At 41.2% G+C, this 12,644-nt stretch overlaps 1 protein-coding gene across 17 annotated transcripts in view; it reads right to left on the bottom strand.

The window, feature by feature from the left end:
* DST (dystonin) overlaps positions 1-12,644 on the bottom strand; it is a 309,801-nt gene that overhangs the window by 62,737 nt on the left and 234,420 nt on the right. For all 17 annotated transcript variants that reach the window (XM_049819450.1, XM_049819456.1, XM_049819454.1 and 14 more), the window contains 4 exons: positions 5,203-5,364; positions 3,914-4,084; positions 2,481-2,647; positions 104-263 (listed from right to left, as the gene is read on the bottom strand). In XM_049819450.1, the coding sequence (XP_049675407.1) occupies positions 104-263; positions 2,481-2,647; positions 3,914-4,084; positions 5,203-5,364 (660 nt within the window). The remainder of the gene's footprint in view (positions 1-103; positions 264-2,480; positions 2,648-3,913; positions 4,085-5,202; positions 5,365-12,644) is intronic.

The following is a 12,644-nucleotide window of genomic DNA, read 5'->3' as shown; positions in this document are numbered from 1 at the left end:
ATGGTAAAACACAGGTATACTGCAACACCTTTGCCAGTTGTGTTGTAGTTTATAGAACCATCTAAAAAGAATTACACAAGCAAGTGTGTGGTTTGTATCTTACTTTATGCTGAGAAATTTGCTGCTCCAGTTTGGAGGCCTGCGTTCCAATGGGTTCTGCATTTGCAAGCCTCTTCTCTGTGGTGGTCAGCCACTCCACCAGCGGCTCCAGAGCTTCATGGAACTGCTGTGCTACCACCGAGATGCCTTCCAACTGACGGTTCCTATCAACACGGCAAGAGAAAGGTTATTTTTTATGATGGAGTAAGTGTGAAATAGGTAAAAAAAAAAAAAAAAAAAAAAGCCCCTTGAATCCTTTGCAAAGAAAAAGAAATTGTTGTCTTATTGTACGAACCAGTCACCAAATGAAAGAGAAATATATCCATGATACTCAGTGAAAACCAAGGTAAAGTAAAAATACAATAAAATAAAAAACCCCAAACAACTCCGATGCTGTTTGAAACTCTTTTAGCTAATATGCAAGTTTTGCAAATAAAAAGAATATAACTTATTCATATAATTTTTGCTAAAAATAATCTAGCAGTCAATTCAGCAAAACATTTTTTCTACCCAATTAGGATAGTTCCCAAGTTTCTAGCTGTCTTTAAGCATGAAGTTACATTCCCTTGACTATTATACATGTTTTAAAGTTAGGCAAAGGCCTTACTGAACCAGAACATGTTGTCATACTTCCTCAGCATTGTAAAATATCTTTAAACATTTGTTCAATGATGTGAACATAACTATTTGGCTCCACTTTTGCTTCTCTTGTTCTGGATAAAAGCTCTCAATGAAGTTAGTGAGACAATGTTAATAAAGCTCAGAGACTTGACCTCCAAAATAAAAAAAGCAGTACCTAAAACATTTCTGTTTCAGATTATTACACTTCAGAGAAGGCTCTTGATTACAGGAAGAGCCTTCTCTACAGCCACTGTTGAACAAATTTCATTCAAGCAGACTTTTAAGAGAGATTTGCCCTACATGAAAAACATCACAATATTGTTTTTCAAGCGGGGATCTCATTCCAGATAAAAGCTATGTTCATACGTGTATCCCAAGGCTTATAAACAAGGTACACTTGACACACTTAGACACAGAACACTCAGTGAAGTACTCCACACAGTTTTCAAAACCACCCTTAAATCTCCTCTTCATTTCTAGAGACTGTCCAAAGAAAAATGGAGACAAGCTTGCAGCTAGCGGATGGCTTGGAAAAAGTTGCAATTTGATTTTTAATTAAATACCACCAGACTGGGAGAATAATATTAAATTAAATATGACATTAACATTTACGCAGCTAATGAGTCAGATTCCTTCAATTAAAAAAAAAAAAAGGAAATAATGGTCTTTTAGTGGTTGACTCTGCAAATTAAATAATCATATTATTAGTATGAGGTAACAAAAGAGGTTCAGAGTAAAGAAACTAAAGAGAGGCTACCAGAGGGAGTAGGAGACAACATAGATGAGTTCAATGCTACTCTAATCACCCAAATCCCAACACACCCCTTTGTTCTTCACTGTAAGGCTTCACTGTTCACTTAAATTCCTTTTCTTCAACTTTCCAAGTCCTTTCTTGTTCTCAATTATATGTCTTTTTCAGGCCACCTCTTATGCACACTCCTCTCTACTGTGAACAAGGCTGTCCTTTTTGAAATCTCCACCCAGAAAACACGTTCAGCAACCCTTTCAACACAGATTTCTTCAAAGACACTTTACAGTTCATAACTTTCCTGGTATTTTATATGTTGACAACAACTCATAAATCTAAGTGTGTGTATACACAGATACTGAGTGTATGGTTTTTTTTTTTTTTAAATTGGAACTTGAATTGGACTGCAATACCTTTAAGAGACAGTGTTTTTTTTCTGTGTTGCTAGACTCTATCTACATACTTTGGTGGTCCTTTTTCTTCTTGAGAACTAAGGGAGCTCAGTACGTTGCATAAATACATCAGCAACTGACAGTATGAGGATCTAAGTTTTAGAAACTAATTATATGGATGACACCAAACAGAAAAAGGGAAGAAAAGCTGAGTGGCCCCTCTCTGTAGCAGCATGTCAGGATTTTGAAGTTCCAAGGGAACTTCATTATTACTTGTTACGTGTAAAATTTGCACTTGATTCTATGCAAAACAGGTTCTTGCATCAAGAAACCTGCATTCTAATGAACTAATAGATAGAATATTCAGAAGATACATATGCAGTTAATCCCAGCAGATTGTACCATCTTAGGCTAAACTTTTAAAAAGCTTTTGGTCCGTTCAAGTTGCTTCTCTCCACTTTTCCTTTAAAGGGCCAATTATATCAACATCAAGACATAATAATGTAATAACAAGAATGATAATACTTAGATTTCACATTACAGAGTTCCACATGCTGCTTTGAATCATCTATCACATGCTATGTCTACACTTTCCAAATCCATGAAAGAATTTCAAATACCTTGTTTCAGCTTTACTGAGCAATGCACTCCATCGACTATCCAGAAAACTCAACTGTTTCAAGATTTTCACTCTATCAGCAGGTTCTGCTGACTCTGCAATCTTCTCCCCTTCACGCTTGATTACCTCAACAGTAGGCTTGCGGTCATCCAGCAACCTCTGGAGAAGCTACAAGAAAGCAATCAGGCACCAGGTTATTAAGAAACATTGTAATAACACAAGTCTAATACCAGAAGGAGCTTGAGTTCTTGACAGTGTGTTAAAGGAAAAAAAAAAAAGAAAAAACAATGCCTATATTGTGATTAAAGTGTGAATAATGCTAATCAAAGAGACACCGGCCCCCGCCCCACCCCTGCCACACTTTTTAGTTTCTTGATTGTTTTGGTATGAACAGCACAGTTTCAGCAAGCCCAAATGCATGCCTTGGTTTCTATCAGATAAAGATGTGTGGCAGGCTAAAGACTGAACATATAGAGGAAAAAGTTCTTTTCAGTACCACTGAGGGTAACAAGCTATTTAGAGTATCCGATACATTTTATAGGAACATTTTTGACAAAGCTGCATGCCCTTCTAGATTTGACAACACAAAGATAATTCTGATATATATTAGGAGATAGGAAAATAGATATAAAAAACTGTTGTATAATAGGCTCATCACTTGTTTGAGATACAGTCAAGTTCACTGATCTAGTCGAGTAAATTAATTTCTCCATGAACAGCCACCTCTGTCTAAAATCCTCCTTTCCTCCATTCTCCAGCTGCCCTTGGAAACATTAACATTTCATCACTGCAGATACCCCAACATGACAACCTGTATTGACCATAACTTTATATTAAATCTCTGGGTGCCAGTGGGCCGCACAGTCCAACTGCACGGACTGTATGTTTCATGAGATACATTATGGTCTTTTTTTCTATAACCATTATGACAATTTGCAAAAGTTGGCAATACTGACAGCGCTTCTACATTAGCACAGGCCACTTCCCAACAGCATTCCAACTAATTACCAACAACAATCAGATCACAATCAGGATCAAGAGCCAAGTATTTAAGTCCATACTCCGCAATACTACCTTCGAATTATTACAATGAAAATTTACCAGTTTTTATTTCCTACTTTCCAAATGGCCAGACACTGGGTTTTATGCTTTCTCTTCTTCCAATGGACCTTTAACAATCCCTTCCAGATAGTGTTAATAATTCTAACCAGAGCTCAGATAGCACAGCGTTACTCTGTCTTATGTCCCAGAAGAAAAGCACTTCTCCCAACCCTCAACAGATTCTTGAGTATCGAACAGATGGCTGCTTTAAACACCTCAGCACACTTCAATGTAACATAAACACTTGAACAGATTTTATGCTTTGCCAAAGACTGGGAATTTGTTCTTATTCACCCAGTGGAAGGAGAGGTATTCTGAACGCATTTCACTTACTTTCTGTTCTTGTATTTGGGCCTTCACAACTTTAAATTCAGCAGATGGTGGTTTCTGATTAGCCACAAGGTCTTCTGTATCAATGAGCCAGCTAAGCAGAGATTCAAGAGCATCCTGAAATCTCCCACAGTGAAGGAGGGCCTCCTGCAATTGCGCAGCACGCTGGGCAACCTGAAAAAAGTAGAGGATCAAACTGTACTCACCTTTTCTTTTTATTTCTGTGAAATAAGTAGCCAAAATCTGTAGAACATCTGGCAATATCACTAACAAATACTCTCATTTTCATAGCTATTCATAACAGCACTACGGCACAATTTAGCATTGATGTCTTGGGGCTACAGACATCCAATAAAGAGGTTGCCTCCCAGTAAATCAGACTGCTCTAGTAGTTTCTTACAACAGATACTCCTGTTTTATATAGCTACGGTACTATGAAGTATACTAACAGGATGCTTGTGTTTCAGATGGTCTTCATTTTCCTTATAGGAAGACCATGCCAGGAACCCAAAGCAGCCCCTTAATAAGGGACAATAATCCCTTCAAAGCGAAAAAGAAATAGGAAAGGAGAATGCAAATAGGTGAACCACAGCTGCCTGTCGTTCTGCTGCATCACTCCTCCAGGAACACAGAGCAGAGCAAAATGAGCGCTGTTTCTACTTCTCACCCTTTCTATTTTCCAACACCAGCTACTGCTGGAAGAGGAGTCTTCAAAAGCATAGAAAAACATCTACAGCCAGTTTTCCAAAGCAGTGGCACCTTCCAACATCTCAAGCAATACAATCCTTAAGGTGCTACAAAGGAAACATGCCAAAACTGAGCTGTATCACTGCTCTGTGCACTGTGCAGGTGGAACAGTGTTCATGAATGAATACAACAGAGTGAAAAAAAGTGTGAACAAAGACTGAAGAACTACTTGAAAGTGGCTGGCTACAAATGACATAGCTACCTTTCCCATGGATGTGTCACAACTCCAACCTCCTTGAGTGAGTTAACAAACTCACCTGCTCTGCTTAAGCAGGAAGCAACACATAGTCCTAGAGGAGTCTTTACTGAATAAAAATCCAGGACAGACCTACAGAAAGCTTGACAAAACCTTATAAATGACAGTAATACCTCTAGCTACTAGCGATATAAATCTTATCCTCAGAATTACCAACAAAGTGATTGTGTAAAGTAATATAATTCATATTCCTAGTGAATATTTAATTTCCTGTATTTTGAAAGACATCAGCAAGCAAATATCAAAAAGCAAAACACAACCAAAGCAGAATAGTATACAAAATAATAACCTTCTTATTAAGAGTTTTCCATCGTGTGTTGACATCTTCAAGGTCATGTTCAAGATTTTCTATGTTGGTACTTTTAGCAGCACTTTGAATAAGGCCTTGACCCAACCAATTTACCTCCTGTTGTTTTACTTGCAGGGGTTCAATTTCTTCTTTTTGAAATACCTGCAGGTGAAATCCCAGACACACATGAAACATTGTATCTTCGACATAAATTGCATTTGTGTTTACATCACAGTATGCAACAAAAAAAATTGCTGAAAAATTGTTGTCTAGAAGAAAGGAAACCATTTCTCATCAGCACCTTCCTAAAACAATTAAAAAAAATCTAAACAGAATAGACTCAATCTAAACAGTCTAAAAGCAATATGCCATAGAGGGAAAATGATCTACATTTCCACGAGTAGTTTTAGACAGGAAGGAAAGGGAGAGAGAGAGAAGGGGGGAAAGATGGGGGGGTGGGGGGATAGGGGTGTAGGAAAAAAGAAAGAACTTCTAATAGAGGAAAAAATTCAAGACCAGAGAAACTTATCTCTCTGCTTAATTATCGATCTACAAAATCTACCAAAAAACGGCCAGAAGGATTGTTAGATTGTCCTCAAATAAACAAACACACACAGAGACAACTGGGCATTTTTTTCCAAATTAGGACAAAAGCAAAAGTTTTAAGTTAAAGAAGCACTGAAGAAGAAGATATTTTAAGGTAGTTTTTAGGAGAACAGAATGGTAACAAGCGAGGAGAAGGCACTACAGATGCTGCTGAAACAGTATCCCAGCGGATGCCCAGGAGAATGGGTTTTCATTCAGAGGAATATTCTTGCAAATTGCCAAGGCTTTGACCGTACCCAAACAGCAGTTTGAGCAGTTTTCTGTTTGCTTTATTTTACTCTTTCAGGTATTTAAACTTTTTGAGAGCCAGATTATTAACATTAGCAACAGCAATGTAATCTCCATTTGTATTCAGCTCCATTAGGCTGCACTGACACCAGTGTCAATGAGATCACAAAATGGCCTGAAGACCCTGAATTAATTACACAGGCCAGTGAAAAATAACCAATGAATAAACAATGCTAAAGAATGCTCAACTTTTGACCCTAAATCGTTCTATTTCTATAGCAGCATTCAGTAACAGTTTTGGTGTACACTTAGTGCATTCAAAGCAACCTTTCTCAGTGTGCTGAAAAGCAGGGATCACTGTGAACACACCAGTGACTCTCCCCTTTTGCACCAAACACAGTCTGACAAGTGACTGCCTTTAAAGCAGCAGACCTCAAGTGGCTGAGCACGCTTCCACCAGCTTGACAAGTCAATCTAGAAGCTAGAGCAACTACACAAAACATGAGGGGTAAAATAAATTAAGCACCCCTAAGATTTTTGTTCCTGCGGAAAGAAAAACCTGAATACTGTAAGACCGTGGTTACGTGAAAACTGAGAGTGTGCAACCAGCTGGCTGCTCCCAGAAAATGGAAAACGCTCATGTTTTTCTTGACTGTAGGGTAGCGAGGAGGCAGAATAATATTTCCACACATAATCAGTAACAAATTCTTCTTTTATGTGCCATAAAGCCTCATCTTTTGAGAACAACATCCTACCACAGAGAGGACTGATGTCCATAATCTGCCCTTTAAAAACACACACATTCTTTGCGGAGAGAAGCTTAAAATAAATTACAATTATTGCTGAGGCCAAAGTTTACCAGAACAACTTAGCAACAAAGCTTGAAGTATCTCAGATTTCAACCAGAGTGGGAAGAAAAAAATTACAGACCCGACAAACACCCTTTCCTTATTACAAAGCTTCACTTCTTACTCTCTTACCTCATCCACCACTTGCAAAGCACTGCAAGATCCTGCACTTGTAAAATACTACCGTAATGTCAGATCTGCTTTCTGGCACGCAAACGCAAAAGGCAGCTTTCAGAAGAGGCGGCAAGCCTTTAATCTGCCTGCTGTGGAAACCACAACGATCTGATACTGTCGCTTATACCTTGATGAGTAAGGCTGCTCATGCTGAACACGTGCTGTAGCTGCCCTTGAATGGCATTGCCTGGAACCACACTCCGTACAAACACCCAGCACCAACACTGGTGCAGGACAAGGCACTCCGCATCGGGTGTAACAGGCACCAGCTGGGCAATAAATAACCCTGCCCCACACAGCTGGAAGTCATCATCCCTCTCAGAATTTGCCTCCAATTCATTTTTTATACTGACCATCTCACTTATTTTGGACACCCCATGCGTGCTACGCAAATGATACCGATTACCACAACTGCCGAATTAATAAAAAATTTACATTTTTGCAACAACAACAAAACTTAAAGAAGGCTTTAAGCAAATATCTTTAAGGCTGCATTACAACTATTGCACAAATCTATGTGGGTTTGTTTGGTTGGGTTTTATTGTTTTTGTTTTAATTACCTTGTTAGACAACAGGCCATTGCAGACTCTATCCAAGTTTTCTTCGATTCCAGTAGTCCAGATATTACCTTTACTTCTCCCTGGGAAAGCTTTTGGACAGTTTACAGTACTATCTAATTCAAGCTGTTGAACAGAAAATGCCATTTCATTCGAGCCTGTACGTGCTATACTGGATTCCCCTGTATCAGATAAAATCTCGTATTTTGCTACATCCAAGTCACTAGTATTTACAGCAACATTTGTGTAATAAACATCTACATGAGAAGGTTCATCATCCACATAATCCTCCTCTACTGTTGTGACTCGTCTTTTAATTTTTTCATGAACTTCATATGCATTTTCCACTTCATTTTTGTCAAGGGAAATACTTCTTCCATCACCTTGAAGAGGATCTTCATGTGACAGAGTTTTCTCTTTGAAACCCTGTAAGTGAGAGTATTTCCCCCCAATCTCTTCCTGATCAGTCTCACATGTCTGTGCATTGCTTTGTTTCACTTCTCCGGAGGGTAAAATGTCATGCAAAGCCAATTGGCAGCTTTCTTTGACAGGGACACTACTGCTTGCAAGCAGTGGGGTTTGCTGCTCTCTGCAAATTGCTGGGAAATATGGTCTGAACTGACCTACTGCATGGATATCTTCTGCAGAAGATAAACTTCGTATTTGAGTTTGCTCCTCTGCTAACAGTGTATCTTGTTTTTCTTCCCTTTCTGTTGGAGGGCTACATAAACCAGAATCATCCTCTTCTGAGGTAAGAGAATTCGTACCCCATTTGCATTTGCCCAATCTAGCTGTATCTGAGATATCAGCAGTTTCATTAAAGGAGCCTTCACTTTTATTTGTGTAATCTGAAAAGTTGGGTGGAACAAACATTCTCCATGATCGCCTATGCTCCTTCTTTTCTGCGTGAGACTTCGCTTTGGGTAATGCAGCTGTCCGAATTATATCGCTGTTCAGTTTGAGAGCATCAAAGATCATTTTTTCATCTAACCTGTTCGCTTCACGGCTTCGGAGCTCAAAAACACTGGAAGAAGTAAGGGCACCATTGGAGCACAAAGTGCTGATGTCCAGTGTTCTGTGACTGTAGGGTAAGGTCCGGTCCGTGAAATGCCTTGAGGAGAGGCTGCCCTTGGAGCCCGAATCAATCTGTTCATTCAGCCGCACAGTATCATAGATGGACCTCTGGGGAACATAGCAGTCCTCAATATTTAGATCTTCATCTTCTTCCCCTTTGCCAACACACGGAGGATTCTGACGTAGACAGTCTGGCCTGCTAAGAGGCTTCCCCATCCTTAAAGTATTTGCACAAGTATACCGCTATATCTCCTTTTTCATGGATACAGGGGAACCATTTTAAAAACACTAACACTCTGAAGAATTATAGTAAACTTGCCCTTAGCATCAGATGCATAGATACAAAATACATATCATAACTTATGAGGTGGCTGAGGTCATTCATAATCAGTGCATCAGTTTAAACGCAACTTTACCTGCATGTGAGGTGTCTCCTCCCCGTCTCCCCCCTCCCCCCGCAAATACAAAGTGCTTCAGTAAGAAAGTAACAGAAATCTTCCAATGTCACAGAAAAACAAAGCATAGCAAAACCCAGCAGTGGCTCAAATATTTCAAACACTCCATGGAAGGCTTCATTTATTTTTCCAGGTCAGAATCTGTATCTGAAATCTCCCGAATAAGCCTTCCAAATGAACAAGCGTTACAGAAGGCAGCACATTATCTTCTGTAGGTGACGGCTTAGCTGCAATCCATTTAACTGGTTTGCAGAGTCCCATCTCCTTTATAAATAAAACATAGTGTGGCAGCTTAAAAACACAGAATCCAGAGTGGCTGTGTACGGTCCAGACCAAGGCACGGAGAAAATCTTGGGGGGGGGGGGTGTTTAAATCCAGAACGGTAAGAATAATAAACCAGCCCTTTACTTTTTTGGCATTAGCTATAAATAACCTTGATCCGAAAGGCAGCTTATCCTCCTCTTGTATCAGGCTCTTCCGTGGTGCCTCCACAAGTCCCACAGGAAAACATCACTTTCTCGCAGCCAAGCCAACATGTCCTTCGAGCAGCCGGTACGAAAAACAAATGTTCTAGACCGATACTCCCAATACCATCCCGGAGAGCTGTTTAAGGCAAGTGCGACATGTCGCCCCGAAGGCACGGCAGGTTTATATTCGGCAGGTTCCGACTACAAGCTGCAGCTAGCGGGCCCGTCCTCGCTCTTTCCTCCTCATTTCTGAGGCGCAGCTGGCAAGGAGACGAGGGAGGGAAACCCCCCCTTCCCTCAGCGACCGCCCGCCCGGCGAAGCAGTCCAGCTCCCCGGTTCGCCCCGCTCTCCCGCGGGCCGGCGGCGCCCTCCCAGCGCCGAGCTACAAGAAACGCCCCGTTTCGCTCTGCAGGCAACATCTGCTACCGGCCCACCCGCTCCCGGAGCGCCGCTCTAGGGGCTTCCCCCCACCCCCCGCCCCACCGCCTCCTCCTCCTCCTCCTCCTCCTCCTTATCTCCTCAGTCGCCCGCGCCTTCACTTCTCCCTCATCGTTCTGCCATGCGCCGCAGGCAGGCGGCGGGCTGGGCGGCGGCGGCGGCGGCGGGGGGCAGGCGGCGGGAGGCCTCGCCGCCCGCCTGGCGGTGACATCACGCACGCCTCAGCCCGCTCGTTAGCGCTGAAGGAGCCGGCTGAGGGAGGCGGCAGGCTGCTCCCTCAGCCGGGGCTGCCCCGACGCAGAAGGCAAGGGCAGGGCGCGGTTCGGTGAGGTGAGCCGACACCGCTCCGGCCGGCTCGCCTTCCTGAGAGAAACTGTGGTAACGCAGGCGCTGCTTTTAACCACTGTCCGCAACCGAGCACCCCCGTCCGATAAAGCCGTCATTTAAATTGGCACTTCCGCAAGAAAGTTAAATTGAAAGTTTACCTGCGTATTATTTAGGAAAAAAAAAAGCCGCCCAACTCGTCTTAAGTGGTTAGGTCTTGGAATAGTTTCACATTAACTCCATTTGAAGCGCAAGGCGACCTGCCGTCCAGTTTTGATTCTCTTCAGTCTGGTTCCTGGCTCTGAGGCAACAGTTGAGGGTGGCGCTGTCTGCCAGGGCAACTGCTGCCCAAGGAACATGGCAGCGCCAACCTCGCTCTCACCAAAAGAAACATTAAAATGTTGGAAAAGTATCTATATTTGGAAGACTTTTGTAATGGGACTTAGACCAGCACAAGAACAGCCTAACCGGACAAAGAGTCAGGTTTTGGACATTTACGTCTTTTAAATACTGTTCAACACTTCGCACCTACGCTTCCAGCTCATAATCATGTAGTTGAAGGGCTGGGAGACTCACAGGTCTCCCCAACAGTGCAGGAGAAGCTGTCATGACCAAGCTGCTCTGCTCCAGTAGAAACCATACCCGTAACGACCAGAGATCTGCGCTGCTCGTGCGACAGCAGCCACCAGTTACAGTGACAATTCAGACCTCAGTTTAAGGACAGCATATGGCACTTAGTGCTAAAACTTGACATAGGGCATTAACTACAGTCAGCTGGAGCTTTCTGCAGCGAGCAAGAAATATGCAAGAAATACATGTATAGCGAGCGAGAAATTCTGTACGCAAGAAATACAAACACACTAAACACTTCTTGTTTATTGATTTACTTGATATACAGCCTGCTACATATCAAAATACTACAGTCATGCGAGGCAAATTCTACCTTCCTCCTCTCTGGTGAGCAGACATAACATTAAAATTATGCCAAGAAGATACTCAACTCTGGATTCTCTAGTTGAGAGTATAGACCATAATGGTAAAGATGAGCGAAGCATTTCTTGAGGTCCTGTCATCCGTGGTTATTCTCACCCAAAACACCCACAAACAGATCCTTACTGAATTCAAACAGTGACGCATCATTTTATAGGGGAAGTATATAACTGAAATTGGTCTGTGTTTGTTCAACAGTAAAATTACTTCATTAACATTTAAAAAATATTTTACCATTTTTCACCATATCTACTGAAGACTTTCATATGACACATCAGTCACTTTCAAATGCAATACTTACAAAAAGTTTAAACAGTTGCTTATTTTACCTTTGCTTTTCAACACAGACCCTAACTGTTGTAAATCCCAAGGAAGGTTAGTATCTTATTCCAGGGTTTGTAAACCAGTGCATGGGAAATGTAACACTTTTAGTTTCTTATCAAGCATAAGAGAAACTCTGATTATTCTTTCAACATTATCTGCCTTCAGAATGAAAATCGGAGGACAACCCTCTACACAACTAACAAAAGACATGTAGATGTGGCACTTAAGGGACAGGTTTAGTTGTGCACTTGGCAGTGCTAGGTTAACGGTTGGACTTGATGGTCTTTTCCAACCTATGATTCTATAACATAAGCCAATTAAAATCTTAGTTCAAGCTCATTGGCAGGAATACTTAGGCTAGCTAAAAATTCCCATAAAATCCAATTAGAAGGCAACCTCTAACGACAACATCTAATTTTGTTCCAAAAATAAAAGCAAAAATCAAATGAACCATATCCTGATGAAAGCTGTAACAGTGCCATGTCATTTTTACTAAGAAAAATGCCTTTTAATGGCAGTACAAAGAATTGTGCAAAGGTTTCAAGAAGTAAAATAATCCAACTTCTGGGTTTTTTCTTTCTCTATTTTGGAGAGAAACTAGCTGCAAATACTCCTACTACCACAGACATCCTAGCACTGTGTGGCTACCCAAACTCAGGGCATTCGGTTCGGCCCATTTGCACAATTCTTCTGTGTCTTGCTTTTGAAGAATGGCGGCAGGCTTGGTGTACCTCAACAGACCTAATTTACTGAAATTTCCTTTTAGTAGAAATCTGCATTGCATACAGACTTTGGGGAAAAAAGAAGTCTAACAAAGCTGAGTTAATTAGTAATTAATTTTGTGTGTTTTATATTAATTGAGGCAAATCTTCATTTGATTATACTCTTCCTGGAGCACGCACTTTGTGAAATAAGAGTCATGGTTCTACTTTCAACTGAACTCCACTGGAGATTTT

The sequence above is a fragment of the Accipiter gentilis genome, chromosome 16, assembly GCF_929443795.1.
Source record: "Accipiter gentilis chromosome 16, bAccGen1.1, whole genome shotgun sequence".
NCBI classification, from domain to species: domain Eukaryota; kingdom Metazoa; phylum Chordata; class Aves; order Accipitriformes; family Accipitridae; genus Astur; species Astur gentilis.
The sequence above is the reverse complement of the archived record's forward strand: the minus strand, read 5'-3'. Positions and strand labels throughout refer to the sequence as shown.